At 40.0% G+C, this 20,642-nt stretch overlaps 1 protein-coding gene across 1 annotated transcript; it reads left to right on the top strand.

Moving 5' to 3' along the window:
- The first annotated feature begins 360 nt into the window (after positions 1 to 360).
- Positions 361 to 18,823, top strand: LOC143112923 (vasodilator-stimulated phosphoprotein-like). Its single transcript, XM_076275351.1, has 13 exons — positions 361 to 600; positions 3,305 to 3,476; positions 12,009 to 12,189; positions 12,283 to 12,337; positions 12,502 to 12,820; positions 13,803 to 13,933; positions 14,065 to 14,113; positions 15,205 to 15,253; positions 16,752 to 16,791; positions 16,889 to 16,963; positions 17,638 to 17,707; positions 17,871 to 17,928; positions 18,288 to 18,823. Exons 1-13 carry the CDS (start codon positions 596 to 598, stop codon positions 18,335 to 18,337), a joined length of 1,254 nt encoding a protein of 417 aa, XP_076131466.1. The 5' UTR covers positions 361 to 595; the 3' UTR covers positions 18,338 to 18,823.
- Positions 18,824 to 20,642: the final 1,819 nt, after the last annotated feature.

Genomic DNA, 20,642 nt, shown 5'->3' with positions numbered 1-20,642 from the left:
CTACTCCTTTTGCTTTTGTTTGAAGTACTTATCTCACTGCCTGTAAGGCTTTGCTGATGTCTTTCCTGTGTGTTTTTCTTCAGGACCCACTGTCAAGACCCCCTTTATCCTAAACACCCCCATGCATTTCTGGTGGTTTGTTGCACTGTTGTTATTACATGCAATTAAAGCCTGGCTGATTGATTGATTTGTTAGTTGGTTGCGACTCTAATTCTGTTTGGAGTTAACACGACCTATTATCACCGCTAGGCTATATTCTAATTGTTTTTAGTGCCTTCAGCTAAAGTGTCTTCATGCTGCAGAACATGGATGGAAGTTGAAGGTGGTCGCTGACAGTTGCTCTCTCGTGATTTGGTAAGTCATTTCTATCGCCCTCTCAAGGCTACAGAAAGTCTTCTTCACCACCAACCCAGGAAATGGGTTACCGAGCCTCTGTGAACTTAAACACGGCGAAGACTAAGCTACGTGTTTGCTGTGTTAGCCTCCTGTAACTTGTAATTCCCAAAGATCTTTTGGTAACCTTTTTTCACTAGAATACTTCATCATCAAAAAGTTGGCTGCGTGATCTGAAAATCAGATTCGCCTCTTCGCCATAATGAGGTAAGTAGCCAAAAGACGAAATTATTCTGATTCGAATTAAAATGGTTATAGTTTTGATTTCCGTCAATATGACACTTTTGATTTAGGGATGACGACAGGTTAGTGGCTTTCTCTCCCATTGAGATGTTAGCAAATTTTGACAAAAAAAAACAAACTTTTGACAGGTCTATGACCGCTCATCTTCTATACCACAGAGGAGGGATATTGGCATTCAGTCCAAGCAGTAGCCTATACATTAGTTTCCTAAACCATTGTGAATCAGCAACATTTCATTATAAATAAATGACAAATTGACTAAATTAAAGTGGCACAATTTAGGTTACAAATTGCATTGTAAACCAAACACCACCACCTGAAATATTTCCCATGTCTATAGCAGGTTATATACATTATTTCACTAAGCTTAAATGTACCTCATCTGTTTTATATCAGATTTTGAAAGGAATCAAAGGAAATATTAACAATTTATTGTTATAGACTTGATGTAGGCCACTTTTCCCAACCTATGGTGATTGCATTGCCATACAATATCAAATATCAATAGAACTGAGATCAGCTAACTGTGTAAAGAAGTCTCCTGGTATATCATGTAGTTAGCTAAGCTTCCTTTGGTTGTCTAGAAAAGCCATTATGCTACACCTCCTCTCATAGGCTACATGTGTGCTAGGTTCTTATAGAGGACAAGAGTTCATGTTCCAAAAGCAAGTAAGTTGTGATAATGTAAGAGTGCTATCATTGTTGTGCATGTCAAGTTCCTTTTTAATTCAGCAAAAGGGAACTACTTACCATAGGCTCTTATCAAAACATCACAGACTTCCACATATTAAATGCACTTTCGATCCATTTGTCTTTTACAGTAGGCTGCACTTCATTTCCAGTGTACGTCTACATACATTGCTCATATTATGAGCAAGCAGAAGCGCTAAATGAGCATTTTTGCAAGATATGAGCAATGCACATGAAAGATGGTTTGCTGCACATGGGAGGTGCAAATGACAGATAGATAAAGGGTATATTAGTGACAGCTTTGGACATTGGTTAGTTAGTGGGGTGCATGTTGGTGAATAATGAGGATGGGAACATGGCGATTTGCTATATGCAACAGCAAACTATTGCATGACCCTGACAATTCTGAAGTGTGCAATGGACCACAATTTCCTGTTTACCCTGACATCTGTTGAGCTGTGTTACAAAATGTTAAGCCTACAATTTACCTGCTATCAGATTGCGCATTCACGCCAGTGCTGACATGTTGAGCTTTCACAGCAACAACAAGCTAAAAGACTTAGCCAAAAGACTGGCCCGTCCTTATTTGGTAGCTGTGAGAAAGTACAGTGACTGAAACTAGTGGTCAGAGAGTCAGTACTGTCACAGGAAGTATCACAGCAGATTCAGTGTTAACACTGCAGGGGTAAGAGGAAGCCACTTACACACATGCACATCCTGTCTTCAGCTCAGACGGTTAGATGAACTGTCTGAGTATTTTTACACCAGCCACTGCTATGCATTGAGCTTGAATATGTATTCTATTAAAGCAAGAGGCATTTCAAGCATTTAAATCATTCTGCACATTTTAACCTTATGATTATTGGCTATTATTTTAGTTCAACTATATTCAACTCATTTTATTTCTCTCCAAGCCCAATATCCGATGGCAAAATGCAACACTTATCATGTAATTCTGATTCACATTAAGTATACTCTGGACATTCCTGTTCTTTGATACTCTTAGATTTGAGGGACTTTAGGAACTGGTTTTATGGGGGCATAAAATGGTGTGTTGCCTTCTTAGTTCAGAAACGTGTTCTCTTTGTTGAGCTTGAGGGAAAGTGTATGCACCCACCTTGTTCTGACAGTCGCTATAGGGCAAACTCAGGTGAAGCTGTGCAGTAACTTTTCTTTTTTTATTCGACCGCAGTATGAGCTGCATAGAGCATCTCCACTAGACATGACAGCCTCGCACACAAAATCTTTATCCTTTGCACCCCATTCTGCACAGAAATATGCAGAAATATGTTCGATGAACCATCTTTTGATAACTATTATACCTAATACCTTAGGCCTGTGCTTTTTTTTTCAAGTCTCAGTCAAAAGCTAAAAAACTGAGTTGTTTTTTGAAATCAACTGGCTTAAATGATTACCTCTACCATCTTAGCAACACAACCACGGGTAAGGGTACCAGATATATGAGACAAGAAAGCATTACCGGTACTAGCTTCTGAGGTTTTGTCTTGCCTACACTTACTTTTACACTGAGATTCACTCCATAGAAAACACAGACACGGTTTCTTTGAATAATCTGTGTTGTTTCTTGGTCTGCTAAATCGAGATGTTGTTGGAAACTGATGGTGGAGTTCAGTGTTGTAGAACTGAAAGCAGTGGTTTAGCATCAGTCAGTTAAATAGGTGATGTAGAACGGCATGCTGTCTACGTGCTCATGACCCCAAGAAGGCAGAAGAAACATTTGAAATGGCCATAGAAACGTCTGTAACTGGAATCTGTATCCAACCAGGTCTGATAAGTCAGCAGGATCACTGGTTTCATTGGTTATCCATTTCAGCATTATCAAGTATTATTTATGTTATTATGTTATGTGTAAATATTTTTTATCTGGTACAGATTTGTATATCTGTTTAAACAATAAACATGGACATATGTTTCTAAATCCTATCTGCCCTTTTCCCATGTCTGTGTCTCATGACAGTGAGTCCAGTATCTGCCAGGCTCGGGCTACTGTTATGATGTATGATGATGCCAGCAAACGATGGATACCTGCAGGATCAGGTGCTCAAAGTGTTAGCCGGCTACACATATACCACAATACCAGCAACAACTCCTTCAGAGTCGTGGGTCGCAAAATACAAGCTGACCAACAGGTATGATAACAGTATGCTGTTATTGTGTATGTGTTGTTGTGAAATGTAATCAATGTGTTTGGCGAGGACTACAAAATATGTTTTCATATTTTCCAATCTACCTAGAGCAGTATAAAACGAGAGTAAAGTAAACTAGTATGTGCTGTGTATACTCTACGTCCATGAGTGGAAATCTTATTGCAATTTACCAGTATCAACTTTAGTCCTTCCGACCATGCTTAGACAGCCTGTGTAAAGTACTGTATATCACAAACCTCTTACTCAATCAGCAGACTAAGCTACTATTCTCTTTCCCTTATTCCACCATTAAAGGTGCTCTAAGCCAGCGGTCCCCAACCACCGGGCCGCGGACCGGTACCGGGCCGCGGGACATTCCTAACCGGGCCATAGCCTACGACATGAGTTTTAAAAAAAAATGCATGCAAACTAAATTAAATTTAATTCGCAATAATGTCACGTTTTTACATGACATAGGCCTATATGCAGTTGTTTGATTGCACGCATGTTTGCATTTTGCAAGGTCTAATTTCTTAAGTCTGTCTGTCCCGCCTTCAACACTTTTACATATTGCCTTCAGCGCTGCGCAGCCTCAGGTCAGTTCACTTCACCTTCTTAGCGAACGGTAGTGTCACACGAAGTTAGCTAAACTGCTAGAATGAGCAACAAAAAACAAGCATCTTTAGCAGGTCACTGGCCAGAGTGTTTAAGTTGCGAGAGCCGCTGCAGAGATTTCTTACAGAAAAAAAGTCACCGTTAGCTGCACATTTTAGTGATGAGGACTGGGTGTCAAAACTCGCTTACCTGTCTGACATATTCGGGTTGCTTAATGACCTCAACCTGTCACTCCAGGGGAGAATGACGACTGTCTTTAAACTGGCAGATAAAGTCGCTGCATTTAAAGCCAAGCTTGATTTGTGGGGACGACGAGTGGACCGGGGTGTATTTTTTTTTATTATTATTTTTTTATTATACCTTTATTTAACCAGGGAAGAAAATCACATTGAGATGGGTATCTCATTTACAAGTGAGCCCTGGCCAAGGTAGCAGCACACAGTGAACATAATAGAGACAGACAAAGTAAAAATAAGTACATAAACAACAGTCACAACACGCACATACACTAACACGCTCACACACACACACACACACAACAATACGACAATGAAACAAAATTAAAAGTTAGGAACAGGTGCAGACAGTTTGGAATGTTTGGTTGAGATATGACTTAAATTCATTGATTGAAATAAATACTGTAAGTTTCAACGATCTTTGAATGTCATTCCAAGCAGTTGATGCACTATAAATAAAAGCAGTTTTTCCAAACTCAGTCTTCATTGAAGGAACTTTTAAAAGAATATATCTACTTGTACGCAGATTATACCCTTGACTATTGACAGTTAAAAGACTAGTCATATACAGAGGAAGCTGGCCAACTATGGCCTTGTACACAAATGTAAGCCAATGCTTGTACCTTCTTAAGTGAAGTGAGGGCCAACCTACCCTTTCGTACAGTGCACAGTGATGAGTGAAGTAATGTGTACGAGTTATGAATCTTAGAGCAGAGTGATAAACAGAATCTAATGAATGTAAAAGAGCCTTAGTGGTGTTTCTGTAAAAAACATCTCCATAATCTAAGACAGGTAGGAAGGTAGCTTCCACCAACTTTCTCTTGGCTGACTGTGAAAAACAGGCACTATTCCGAAAGTAAAACCCCAGCTTTAGCCTTAACTTAGATAGTAATTGTCTAACATGTAACTTGAATGATAAGTCCTCCTCCCAACACAAAGCCTAGGTATTTGTAGAAGGAGACCAGTTCTATAGCTTTGCCCTGCAAAGTGTAAAGAGGTGGTAGAGAAGATTTACATTTATGTTTCCTAGAAAAGACCATGCATTTTGTTTACTTATCATTCAGAACTAGATTTAAAGAGAGGAGATTGCGCTGAACTATTGTAAATGCTTCCTGCAGCTTTGAAATGCAACTGTCAATAGACGATGCAGGGCAATAAATGATGGCGTCGTCTGCATATAAATGAATACTTGCGTCTGATAGGTTATCACCAAGATTGTTGATATATAATGTAAATAACAGTGGACCCAAAATGGACCCCTGTGGCACACCAGATTCAATACTGAGACTATCAGAAAGACACCCCTTAATTTGCACCCTTTGGCACCTATTCTTTAAGTAGTTCCTAACCCAACCTAATACTGTATAGACGCGATAGAAGAATACGATGATTGACAGTATCAAAAGCTTTAGTCAAATCAATAAACACTGCAACACATGAACTTCCATTGTCTAGGGAGCAGGTAATGTCATTTAGAACTTTCATAGTGGCAGTTACTGTACTGTGATTCTTTCTAAAACCGGACTGAAACCTAGACAAAATGTTGTTGCTAACCAAATATTCCTTCAGTTGTTCGCTGACAATCGATTCTAAGATTTTGGCTATAACTGATAGCTTAGAAATTGGTCTGTAATTATCTAAGCTGGTTGGATCACCACCTTTCAGTAGGGGTACAACTAAAGCAGATTTCCAGACATCAGGGACAACATTCTGTTCTAAAGATAAGTTAAAAATATAAGTTAGTGGCCCAGCATTTGATATGTTCCAAACAGTAGTGAGGGTTTTGGGAGAGACTGAGGCAGGGCGCTTTCTCTCGCAGCTGGTGCGCGATCACCTTGTTGCGCTTTCAAATGAGTTTGAGCGTTAGCCTACTTCCCATCCTCCAAAGATCCACGGCAAACCAATGAGTGGGTCCGCAACCCATTTGTGAATATCCCGAATAGTCCTAACTTGTCAGCGCAGGAGGAAGAGCAGTTGATCGAAATTGCAAATGACGGTGGTCTTATAAGAGTGTGTATAAGGAAACCTCCCTGGCGGGTTTTTGGATCAAAACAAAAGCAGAATATACCGAGATAGCCGTAAAAGCGCTGAAAACCTTGCTACCATTTCCCACCACGTATCTATGCGAGGCCGGGTTTTCAGCAATGGCTGCAACTAAGACCAAATTGCGCAATCGACTGGACATTTCAAACACACTGAGGGTGTCACTGTCTTCCATCACCCCCAGATGGAACCTTCTTGTTGCAGGGAAACAAGCACAGGGCTCCCACTGATTATATTCGTAATGCACGTTTAGTTCCCATGTTTTGTTCCCATATTTTGTTAAGCATGTTCACACTTATAGATGTAGCTTCGAGTTGTTCAATATTCATAGTTCATATTGTTCAATTTTCACTTCTTCAAGTTCACGTTTTTCACATGTTTAAGAGATTGTTACCTTCACTGTTCATACATAACTGGAGCTAGTTCTGCATGCACAACACATATGGAACATGGAACCCCCCCCGCCGGTCCGTGAAAAAAAAATAGGAAACAAACCGGTCCATGGTACATAACAGGTTGGGGACCCCTGCTCTAAGCGATGCTGGGTAACGTCACTTCTGTTGACTTTCATACAAAACAGAGAGCTTGCTACTTCCTCTCCCTCCCTCCCGTGCAGCTCCCGTTCAATTGAAACTCTCCTAAACGCGCATCTCGTCTGTGATTTGCTGGAACAGTTTGTTATGTTTCTATGGGCTAGGTTTGCCCAGGTTGTTTTTGTTGCCGTTTTTGGAGCCTGGGCTGTCCACAGAGATCGCGTTTTTTTACAGTGTATTCAGGCGGTTGGTTATGTGATGTTTGCAGTAAGTGACATAAAATCTTTTAGCCTAAAAAACGAGTGGCATCGCTTAGAGCACCTTTAAGTTAAAAAAAAATTTGTCACATACAGCAAACATCACCTCACCATCCGCTAGCTGCCTGTAACCCACAATCCACTGTAAAAAATGCGGTCTCTGTGGATAGCCAAGGCTCCAAAAACAGCAACAAAAACAACCTGTTCCAGCCTTGACCATAAAAACATAACAAACTGTTCCAGCCAATCACCAAGGAGATGCGTTTTTAGGACAGTTTCAGTTGCACGGGAGGGAGGGGGAGGGAGTAGCGAGCTAGCCCTCTATTTTGTTTGAATTTCAACAGAAATGACGTTACCCAACATCGCTTACAGCACCTTTAAAGGAGAAATGTGGCCGATTTTTACCGAGTAGTGTTGATAGGAAAAAACATGACCAAAATCGGTGCTACCGAACTGGAGTAGCTGCAGCTAATGGCCAGTGCTCTAGTGAGCTACAATGCTAGGTCTGGGGGCATCATCTAAACGTGCCTTTTTGCCTCTTAACCCTTAGAACCCGATTGACGCAAAGTGCGTCAAAAAACACACCCTCTCTTCTCTGTTACATTGCTCCGCAACTGTTCATCGCAGCAAGATGAAACCTTTATTGCGTGACAGAGGATAAGTGGGGCTTTCCAACGAGACCACGCACTTGTCTGTACGTTAAAGTATGAACATTTTAAAAAATCTTGCATCAAATTGCATCATATTTACAGTCTATACTTCTCTGCGTTCACCTGCACACCCATTACTCTCGTTTGAATTACTTGCGAACCCGTGATCGCATAGATATGGCAAGCATATCAGATGAAAGAGGAGACTCCGGGCTATCCATTGGTACCATGTACAGCGGGGAAAATAAGTATTGAACACGTCAACCTTTTTTTCAGTAAGTATACTTCCAATGAGGCTATTTGCATGAAATTTTCACCAGACATTAGTAGGGATGTCCGATATTGGCTTTTTTGCCGATATCCGATATGCCGATATTGTCCAACTCTCAATTTTCGATTCCGATATCAGCCGATACCGATGTCGATATGTGGGTTATTTTTCCTCAAAACTAATTTAGGTAACATCACATATCTCCTGTTGTGGAATTAACACAACATGCTTAATGTTATTGTGATGCCCCACTGGATGCATTCTTGAATGCAACAAGGGATACCTTCTTATACGTGATTTCTGCAACAATGGTAGGCTAGCCTACTGAAAACATTTGGATATTCTGTTGTTTTCTGCTGTAGGTTAAATAGATAGACACACATATAGGGAAAACACTTGATATTGAATTTATGTGCTACAATGCAGGCCTGTTAACTGTATGACAACAGTGGTTTATTTAAACTACATCATAAGGATTTATTTCGTCAGTCATCATGCTCATTTTAATGAGTAAGAATGAAAGTTCTGCTGTATTTATTGCCAACAAAATTCCGCGATATCTCCCGCGAGTCACGTCAGGCAGACTGTAGCCTGTCTGTCCGGGATGAGCTGCCCTCTGTTGTAGCTCCTCCCGGCTAGCCTCTGAAGATCACGTTTACGCATAGCGTTTACTTAGTAAGCCAGACTCAGTCCATCTCAAACAAGCCTATTGCAAATCGCAAGTTTAACGTCAGAAGGAGACACTTGAAAATAATTCCAAACCACAGACATAATGTTGAAACAGAGCGAGCAAGTTTGTTACTGCAGCCATCCACGCTTGTTTGTATGCTTCAAGACGCAGCTTGATGAGGTCATCATCTGTGCGCCGGTAAACACTTCAGGAGCGCATAGGCACTAACGCAAACATTATTTTATCGGTTTTAAGGCAAAAAAAATCCGATAACGATATTAACAGATATTACATTTTTATGCTAATATCGGGCCGATAATATCGGTGGGCCGATATTATCGGACATCTCTAGACATTAGTATTAACTCAGATAATCCACCCATATAAAAAAATCCAAACATTAAAGTCCATAGGTAGAGTTATGTGCAATAAAGTGGAATGACACAGGAAAAAAGTATTGAACACGCCTGCTGAAATTTCTTAAATACTTTGTGGAAAAGCCTTTATTCGTAATGACAGCTTCAAGGTATTTCCTGTATGATGAAACTAATCAGTCAGAGTATTCTGGTGTGAGTTTGGCCCATTCTTTTAAACAGATAGTCCTTTAATATTGAAGATTTCAGGGGTCCCTCTTGTAAATTCTGATCTTTAGTTAACTTCCAAAACTGTTCAATTGAATTGAAGTCAGGGCCTTGATTTCCTTTCTCTGAAACCAATTGAGAGTTTCCTTTGCTGAATGGTTTGGATCATTGTCCTACTGGAAGGTCTAGCCATGTCTCATCCTCATCATCCTGGTGGATGTAAAGATTCTCCCAGAAAAAAATGACTCCATTCATCATTCCTTCAACTGTATGAAGTCTGCTAGTACCATGAGATGAAAAACAGCCCACACCATGATGCCACCACCTCCAAACCTCACTGTTGGTAGGGTATTTTTAGGGTGATGCACAGTGCCATTTCTCCTCCAAATATGGTGTGTAGTATGACATCCGAAAAGTTACATTTTTAACCAGAATACATTCTCTCAGTATTTCATAGGATTGTTTAAATGTTGTGTAGCAAACTTTCAACGAGCTTCGACATGTTTTTCTTCAGCAATAGAATCATGCTGGATGAGCGTGCATAGAGGCCATGGCGGTGGAGTGCATTACCTATGATTTTCTCTGTAACAATTGTACCTGCTGCCTCCAAATCTTTCTGGAGCTTTCTCAGAGTGGTCCTTGGCTCTTGGGCTACTCTTCTGACTATCCTTCTGACTTCCTGGTCAGAAATCATGCAAGGAGATCCTGTGCATGGCCAGTTGATGATGTAGTGATGTTCCTTCCACTTGCAAATAATGGCTCCAATACTGCTTGCTGGATGATTCTGAAGTTTTGAAGTGCATCTGTAACCAGTTCCATTAATATATTTGGCAACAATAAGGTTGCAAAGATCTTGGGAGAGCTCTTTGCTTTTACCCATCATGAAATGTTTCTTGTGTGACACCTTGTTAACAAAAAAACTTTTTATAGCCCACCAGTATGTACTAACCCAGCTTATATCAATTTGCACAGATAGGAGGGATAATTTCTCTAACTACTTATAGATTCCAGTTTGTTCCTTGCCATTCCTTGCGTTTGTGTACTGCTTTATCTTAGCGTGTTCAATACTTTTTCCCTGTGCCATTCCACTTTTTTACTCATAACACTACTTTTAGACATTAGATTTTTATATATGTGTGGATTACCTAAGTTAATACTAATGTCCGGTGAAAATTTCATGCGAATAGCCTCACTGGAAGTATACTTACTGAAAAAAATGTTGACGTGTTCAATACTTATTTTCCCCGCTGTATATCGATCCTTCTGGCTTATGAAAACAGACGAAGTGACTGCAAAATAATAACGTCAGGTACACAAACCAACGCTGCACACCCATTACTCTCGTTTGAATTACTCGCGGACCCGTGATCGGATAGATATGCTACGCATGTCAAATGAAAGAGGAGACACAGAGCTATCATTTGATACCAAGTACATCCTTCTGGGTTATAAAACAGACGAAGTGACAGCAAAATAATAACTTCATATAGCTGGACTTACCCCACGTTTTTGTCTGTTTTTGTGGCAATAGCATGTTTATAATCCAGCGCTATCGTGTGTTTCTCTATGGCAAAGCATGTTCATTATCCGGTTTTGAGATCCTAGCAAATTCCTGCATGGCATCCAATTCAAGGCTCACATTGCATCCCAATTTGTTTAACAAAGAAACACCTTTTTTGCCTTTACTTTGTTCATGGCAATCCAGTAAAAAGTTGGCAACCTCGGGTCAAGTCAGGTCAGATCAGTTCGTGTCACAGATATGGAGCGCAGAAAAGTCATTTTTCATCACTAAATAAAAAATGGCATTTATTTCCTTAAATCACACACCACATATTTCTGTAAATTGCTCAGCCCCAGAGTATCCCTCCAACATGGCAATTATATTGCCCGATTCAGGACAGAGCCCTACACAAACATGAAATGCATGTAGAGCTATGAGCTTGCTGTGGTGAGATACATGTCGAAATATAAGAATTTTTATAATACACTTTTTATATTTTAATTCTTTAAAAATAAAAATAAAATCAATGCTAGTACTAATACATAAAATGATGCAGATCTGGATAGCCTAGACTCTGCTGAAAAAACAATAAATAATATGTGTGTGGCACTTACAATGACCAGAATAAATCCTTATGAATAAAGGTAGTGAAAATGCCCTAAAAACAGCTTAGGGTTCTAAGGGTTAACAGACTCAAAATGTCAAGGTCTGTGCAACATGGATAGGGTCCTTATGTGGCAAAACAATGTGTTTTCTACACATTAGTTGTGAAGAAACCATTTAAATTCAAAGTTTGTACTGTCACATCTGCACACTACTCTGTTTACCTTTTTTCCTGCAACAACTGAATTCCTACGACACTTCAGCGCGAGAATAGAGCTTGCTTTCAGTAACGTGCAAGCTCAGGCATCATTTGGACTGTAGTTACTAGTTACTCAGTCATTCAAATGGTCATAACCATTATAGGCTCAATTTACAAACACTTCAAAGGATAGAATGCAAATTTCAATAAGACGATACCATAGACTGTATAGTTCTATATATACAGTCTATGGACGATACACTCATGATAAGGAAATATGCATAATGTAGGGGTAGGCAGGCTATGTGAAATTATTTTATATGGCACTATATGATGCTATGCTATTTGTGTAATTATACATTTTGCCTACTTTTAGGTGGTCATGAATTGCCCAGTTTTGAAAGGGCAGAAGTACAACGAGGCAACACCCAATTTCCACCAATGGAGAGATTCTCGCCAAGTGTGGGGTCTCAACTTCAGCACTAAAGAGGATGCATCCCTTTTTGCTGATAGCATCATGTATGCCCTTGATGTAATGAGTGGACAGTCAAACACAAGTAGGAAATATTCTCGACAAGTGCATTTATGTTATTTTCCTGTTTTTGTTTAGTTGTAAAGTTGTTTATTGTTTTGTCGTGTCATTCTTTCAGTGCCACCGCCTGTACAGAACGAGCCCTCTCTAGAGGAGCAGGAGGAGCAGAAGAGGTGCTCAGTCCAAGACATTCTATACATACAGATCAAATCTTTTCCTTCTGTGCAATATGCTGCCCAGTTTCTTCAAATTGAAAAGACATCTGTGCACACTTGTTGGTCTCTTTTTCATGAAGATAATTGTAATAAAAATGGAATGTTTGCCTCCGTATGACTAGACTGGAGAGGCAAAGGCAAGAGCAGCTGGCAAAGGAGAATCTGGAGAGAGAAAGACAGGCTGCTGCATCAGCAGCACCTCCTGCTCCCCCCTCTGCTTCTGCAGCACCTCCTCCACCTCCTCCACCTCCTCCACCACCCGGACCTCCACCTCCAACATCAGCAGCAGCACCACCTACCCCGCCTGGCCCTCCACCACCTCCTGGATCAGGTCCACCTCCTCCACCTGCACCTCCACCTCCCTCTGGTGGAGGTGGGGGAGGTAGTGGTGGTGGGCTTGCAGAAGCCCTCGCTGGAGCTAAACTACGTAAAGCAGCTAGGGTGAGAAAGAACTGCTATAGACCACATGCTCTTGTTTTTCTTGTCAAAACTGGTGTGTTCATCTGAAGTTCATGATCCGTTAAATTAGGCAATAAGACACAAGTGAGAGTAAGGGCAGTAGGTGATTTCTCCATGTATATATCCTTATTCTCTATAGGTTCTTAAACACATAAATAAATAATGATGTTTCATGAAGGTTTAATTTTAGGCCATGTACAACTAGGCGTTTAACTTGATTGTGAACCCACCCATTTGTCAAATATTATGGTTTGTTTTTCTTTGTTTGTTTGTCTTTCTTTTCTATTGAAATGCAGGTCTAAACCTCTACATGGTGACAATATGATATGTTGTGTCAACATTGCACCTTTTATGGGAATGTACATAGAGCCTGAAGCACAACACCTAGATTAACAAAGAACGTTGATAACCCCTGTTCTAGTACTAGTTATCTCTGATTGTGCGTTTAGGGTTTGTCGAGCTGGTTTACTGGGTATATTGCATTTGCTTTATACACTCCTCTGGAGCATTACAAATTAATATTTACAGTGTGTCTGGAATCAAACAGTACTCAGCAGTAAGCTAGAAAATTCTAACTGAAGATGAACTCTGTCCGATTTCGGTGCTCTTTCGTGTCAAATGCTGTTAGGACACAATGTGATGAAATGCATCTTACTCTGACTACAGATCCTAGATCAAGTCTCCAATGCCAATGTTAATTTTATCAGTCACACAGCCCACCTATTTACCAACTCGGTCTATTTGCAGTTTTCATATAGCCAACAGTATAATCATATTTCATGTAATATAAAGTGATGTCATTTCAGTTTAATTGAAGTGAGGAGATGGACCACTGGCAGCTGAGAGCAGCTATAAGGGGAAAAAAAGTTACTTAATCGCTGTTTCTACTACTGTACTGGCATGTCTGTGAAACATCATGCGGACAGATTGCAGTGATAAACCTGATAATCATTTTATAATGCAGGAGGAAAGTGAATCCAAAGCATCAGACAGCAAAAGTAGTGGAAGCTCAGGAGGCGGTGGTGGTGGTGGTGGTGGAGGTGGCGGTGGTGGTGGAGGACTCATGGGAGAAATGAGTGCCATGCTAGCAAGACGGTTGGTTCCCTACAAGTTCTTCTGTTCACATTATTTACTACTTCTGTCTCTAAACAAACTGTTAGATGTGATGAGTTGCAGTAACAAATCCTCCCTCCTGTCTCTGTTATTCCTTCACCTGTGTTTTTAAGGAGAAAAGCTACTGATGCCCCTACTCCCCAAAAAGTGGATCCTCAAAGTGTAAGTTCCTGTGAACTCCAATCTGACCTGATCACAATGGCCTTGTTTTGATCCTCAAAGCTGTGCTCAAGTTAGAGCATTACAGATAAATATACAACACATTCGTTTTAAGAGTGCATATATTCTCAAATGTATGAGATCAAAATATTTAACATGAATACTGAATTTGGCCCAAGTCTAGTCAATCCATGAAATTCTATACTTAATTGAGCGGATGTCACAATAGTAGTAGTAATAGTAAGAAAAAGTGTTCTAAAACCTTGCAACTGTGACATGGTGAATGCTTTGTGACGGTTTGCAGCAGCTGGCAACGACGTGCAACATTTAATTCACACCGCTACAAGTCCTTTCTGCAACGGTTTCGTCTTGTCGCGAATCTTTGGTGTGAATTGGGCGATTGAGTACAAGATAGAAAAAGAGCATTGCATTTGTGGAGTGTACAACTAAAAATAAATTGGTTTCATTTTCTCTCACTTCTGGTGTAGCCAGCTCCATTGTCAGTTAAAGGCCCAGTCAGGGATTCATGTTTGTCTGTGTTTGTGTTTACATTCATTAGCAGACGCTTTTGTGCATAAAAACGTACATTATATTTTAACCAAGGACCAAACGAAACACTCCAGAGAGGTAGCTCACCCCTACCTTCAGTATTCCCAGAGAAATTCCTTGCAGGGTTTTGTTTTTGTTTTGGGGACAGGCTGCCCCCACTTTGTTTGTTTCCAGTTTTCGGAGCCCGAGCTCCCTACAGAGACTGTTTTTTTAACACTGTACTCATGGAATGGGCAGCTAGCGGTCGTGATGAGATGATTGCTGAATGTGACAAAAAATGTTATGGGCTTGAAATCGTGTAAAATCCCTGACCTTTAATTGTTGCAGCATACACTTCGCTAAAGGAACAATTGCAGTTGCATGCAGTTGCAATAACAGTTGATGTAGACTTACATTATTATTGTAAATATTACTATAAACATCAAATGTTAGTATATAATATACAATTATACTATTATATCATCATTACAGTTAAACATTTTCAGAATAATGTTGCCTTAAGGGTAATAATAGAAATTAATGATGACTTTGTTGTTCTGTTGTAGGGTAATAGCACTCAGGAGTCCTCAGCTTCAAAAGTGTCTGTCCAAACTGGTGAGTTCAGTGACCATGACTATTTTTTAATCTATCTCTATATCTATCAATCTATTTGTTTACCTGTCTGTGTAACACAGTATGTCACCAAAATGATAAACAACAAGAATAATTTTGAACCTGACTTTATCTAGTGTTGTAGGAGAATACCAGTGATTTTTCACATAGATCTCTGTTTCTAGAGGTCACCAAGTACTGTCGGTACAAAACCTGAAAACAATCGGTTGTACCTAGCTCGAGTTGCTGCAGCCAACAGCCAGAGCTCCCAAGCAGCTACAGTGCTACTACCAATGCAGTTCTAGAGTTGTATACCTTACTAAATATCACTGTGAGACTTATTCCCCTCAATTGGTACCAATGGACCAAAATTTGGGGGAGAGGCTCAAGGACCCCAACAAATCACTTCAGCTATATCAAGCATTTCATCATGACCACCGTGCTAGCGAAGCGGCGGTCATATAGGTTTAGTCAGAGTTTTTTTTCTTTCAGATTTTTTTTCTTCTTCGGTGAATTTCTGTCGATTCCTGGGACACTGAAAGACCATGCTGCACAAAACTTGTAGCCCACAAGGATGACACGGAACCATTGATTTTCGTTTTGGTTGGCCCCCCACACTGGGCCTTCCAAACGAGGGTAGGCCAGACCTAGGATGACCAAATTGTTTTTGCTTGTTGGTCTCCATATCTACACATCCCATATCCACTCATTTGAGGTATAGCGCCACCTAGTTAAAAATGAAAAGGCAAAAACGAGGCATTGTAATCGCTGGTATCTTTGGCTGACAGGTTCAAAACTGCACGCAATTTGTGGAAAGTGTAGAATAAGTATGACACCCTCTGAATGCCAAGTTTCAAGTAATTCCGTTCAGGGGGGCCATATCAGCTACACACATACACACATGCATGCACACACACAAACACACATAAAGACATACACACACACACACACAGTACATGTGCACGCACAAGCACGCACGCACATGCACACACAAGCAGGCACACACTCACAAGCACGCACACACACACAGGCACGCACACACACAGTGCACATGCACGCACAAGCACATATGCACATGCACACACAGGCAAGCACACACACACACGCATGCATGCACACACACACACACACACAAGCACTCACACACACAGACAGATAAACACACACACATAATCATCCAATTACCCCCCCACACACACTCACAAGCGACCACCCCCACACACACTCCACACACCCACACAGAAACACATAAAAACAAACACACACTATGTACAAACTAATTTACATACATAAAATTAGGGGATGGAGTATATGGAAACAAATTGACAAGCGTGATTTTTTTTGTGGAGAGAATGTGCAGGACTGGGCGCTGGTCATATTTTTTACATCTAACGTAACATTGCATGTGCAGACTATCTGTTATTGCACTTCTCCAGCTTCAACTTGATTTATCTTATATTTCCACTTAGTATTGTCTAATCTTTTTTGTCATTTATTTTAGATGTCAAAAAACCCTGGGAGAAGACTTCTACTCTGCCAAAGTAAGAATTGGCCTGTTATAGCAAGATGCTGTCTTGTAATCAGGTGGTCTGTGACTCTTCTGTGAACTGATTACACTCAATGCTAATTTTCAAACAGAACTTCATCCAGCCCTCGACCTCAGGAGAGCAGCAGCCCTATCCCATCCTCCCCTTCCTCTGCAGCGGTGTCAAGGTATTCTTTACTGGCTCTCTGGGGGGATAGAGCAGTCTGCTATGCCCTCAACAACTAAGCTACAAAGTGTTGGTTGGGTTTACATACTCTATGTGCCTTGCAGTGTACTCTTGATATTAGCATGCACATAGGCAATGATTGCTACTGAATTATTAAACTTAATTCTATACATTTTGATAATATATATTATGGGGGGAGCAGGGTATTGAGGTTTATAGGGTATGAACTAACATATATTTTACATATCAGGGGTAATTAATAGAATGCAATTCTCTCAAATTCAAATTGGAGAAATCCATGTCCTTAAAATAGAAACATCTGAAAAACAGATAACAGAAATCCTGTCTTTGCTATAAAGGTAGTAATATGTCTCTATACTGGTGTATTTTGCTTGGAGTATTGAGTGTGGTAGACACCACATACAGTCAATCATATGCGCTCGATTAGCATTTTCAAGGTTTAATAAAAGTTTAAAAAAATCCGCCATGCACTGACTGGGTGTAAGACATAGGAATAAGCTTTGTGTTGCGCTTTGCGCCAACTTGCGCCAGGTCCCAGATAGGGGCCATAGACTTACAAATACATCAAAAAAGACAGCATTTACCGTTCTCTTTGACCATTCATTGACTGCAAATTCTTTATTCTTTTAAATGTCTGACAACACAACAAAAAAGGATCAAGCCATCAAACAACAACAGTGAAGTAGGCTCATGTAGTGAGTCTCAGTTGGAGAAATTTAAAGAGGTAAGTAGGCATATTATGCATGAATTAATGGATACTAAGCAGCCCTAGTCTTTCAGAAACAGATATATTATTATTTTGGTTTCCATTTTGGTTTCTGATGGTCTGAGCAATAGATGAAATTAATGAAATTGTATTCCAGTCACTCTGATTTCTGTGTATTTAGGACATCCTTGAGGAAATGCGCAAAGAACTGCAGAAAATAAAGGATGAAATAATTCAAGGTAATCATTTTTTTCTGCATTAATGGATAATTAAATATTCAGCATAACAGCACCAAAATGGTGTTTTTTGCTGACAAAAGTCCAGTTGTCCCATTTGCATAGCATGTATCCCATTTGCATTGTTTCACAAGGGAATGCAAATCTAATAGGCAGAACTCAAATTTTTTAAAATAATCTCTGATTTTTTAAAAACATTTTTATTTTGGTTCTGCCTATCGATTCCTGAACACGGTGACGAGTCTCGGTTTTGATTCTTTCTACTTGATTCTAATGTTTTGGTTCCCAACCCATTGCACTAAGTAGGGCAAATCGTTTATCAATAGTATCTGTAGTCACAATATCTTCATGTTTTATTTCAGCTGTCATTCAGGAGCTGCAGAAGAATGTTGCTACACAAGATGAACAGTGAACTATCTGGCTGTTTTGAGAAAATAGCAATAGTTCATTTTTAATTCCAGAATTAATACTTTTTGAATTTCCAGAAGAAACTAAAGGTTCTGGATGTACTGGTGTAATATTTATCCTTGCTTACTTCATGGGATGGCAAATTATAAACAATTCTGCTTTCTTTGATAAACATGGTGATAAAATGCAATTTTTGTAGTCTGTATCGTGATGTAGCCTGAAACATCAGTTGTTTAAAACCAGATCCTAAATGACCATTCATGCTTGCTTTCATGCCTTTTAAAACTCAGGGTTTTGATACAAAAATATTTTTTATTTCCAGCATCTTTGTTGTCTCTTATTTAGATACATTATTTAGAACCACATCTGTCACAACAGAAGTCATAGTTTGACTAGATGTTTTTGTAATAAAATACAAAATTAAAGGTACAGTCCTTGATTATGGTGTAAAATTCAACAGCAAATTAAATTATATCCCTCCGCTCAATAATCCTGTAATGTGTTAATTGACTATAACAAAAATGGAGGCTACAATGCACACCATGAACTGGCTTCACCATTGTGAGAACCAGGGAAGTGGTGATACCAGTATTTGCTAATATTGATGCAGCACTGGGTGCAATCAAACAATTGGTCGAGTAAGTCATTTTTACCATCTAGAGCAGGGATTCCCAAACTGTGGTACGCGTAGGCCTACCCCCGGTGGTACGCGAGCTGCTTCTAGGGGGTACGCGAGGGCTATGGCGGACAGGTATAAAATGAAAATTTTAAATCTTTTGTAATTAATTCATGAATAAATACATACTTTCGAATCAGGTCATAATGATATGGAAACATGAAATTAAAGGATATCATTTATAAACTCTGTATGTGTTAATCAAAAAAAGGGCAGCTTATTAAACATGACGCCTGGAATAGCTAATAGAATGCGTTACTTTTGAATGCGTTGGATGGTCCGTGGGGGGAAAGTTTCGCGGATATAACAGGTTTTTGAAAACAACAAAAACAGAAAGGAGGGAAGGAGCAAAGCTAGGAGTTATTTCAGATGGGCAAGAAAGGTAACATTAAGCTAGACTTTACATTTAACAAACTAAAGGTAGCCTAAGTTTAGCCTTTCTAGGCTGTATAGCCTAATGTTGTCCAAACAAATACATCCTTGTCATGCGTTGTTGTAGGCCTATTGTATGTGGATGAAGTTACTATGCAGTCTAATTTTCATAACTTTTTAACTGACCAAATGCACGCACCTAAAACCGGGAAACGGACAAATATTGTCAACGCGGGGGGGGGGGGGAGGGGGGTTATATAGAATGCGTTACGTTTTTATGTATGTGTTGGATGGTGCGGGTACGCGAGCCGAGTCGGAATGTAGGCGGTGGTACGCGGGGGAAAAGTTTGGGAACCGCTGATCTAGAGGAACATGACCGAGGTTAACTTTAAATGAGAGTTGGTCATCTTTATTTTTTAGAAGTTTCACAAAAATAGTGTTGCTTCTTTGTTCGTTATGGCCACACCCAAGCACAGAGCTGATCTGTGGGTTTCCATGGACACTCTTATTAGGGCCCGAGCACCGAAGGGCGCAAGGCCCTATTGTTTTTGTAAGGATTATTATTATTATTATTTTTCACTATTATTATTGTTATTCCACTTTTTTGCTTTCCTGTTTTTGAGATGGTTAACATGGTTGAAAATTCTTGAAATTCAGGAGTCACGCATCGCTGTTAGGTACAAGAGCTTGACCCCGGGCGTGGCCCAGGGACTCGCTAGCGCCCCCTTAGGTGACTGATCCCATGGTTGGCAAATATTTTGAGGTGGTTAACATGGTCGAAAACGCATGAAATTTAGCACACACATCAAGTGGTACAGTGAATAGACAGGGATAAAAGCTTGGCACCGGACGTTGCCCAGGAACTCCATAGCGCCCCCTTACGTCACAGTGACTTGTGGTTGGCATATAGTTTTAGATACACACACCAAATTTGGTGGGTGTATGTAACTCCCAAAAACAAACAACTTTTGTATTAACATGCCATTAGCCACGCCCACAGGAAGTGAGGTAATTGAGATTTTGTGCGTTGTGGACATGATCAATTTTAACATACTCCTCCTAGACGGTTGATCCGATTCATGTCAAAGTTGGTATACATGACGCCGAGATGTTCCTGATTATAAATTGTGAAGGTTTTTTTTGATATGTTGTAATTTGACGAAATGGCGAAATTATTAATTTTAATACCCTTCCACATGAACAATAAATGTGTCATAATTCACCATGCATGGCTTGAAATGTTTTACATTTCACAGGTCAT

Source organism: Alosa pseudoharengus, unplaced genomic scaffold, assembly GCF_046254945.1.
Source record: "Alosa pseudoharengus isolate Yale_2024_CS ecotype anadromous, Long Island Sound unplaced genomic scaffold, YU_APseudo_1.1 YU_APseudo_1.1_scf_8, whole genome shotgun sequence".
NCBI classification, from domain to species: Eukaryota; Metazoa; Chordata; class Actinopteri; order Clupeiformes; family Clupeidae; genus Alosa; species Alosa pseudoharengus.
Note: the sequence above shows the minus strand (reverse complement) of the source record. Positions and strands in the feature narration are given on the sequence as shown.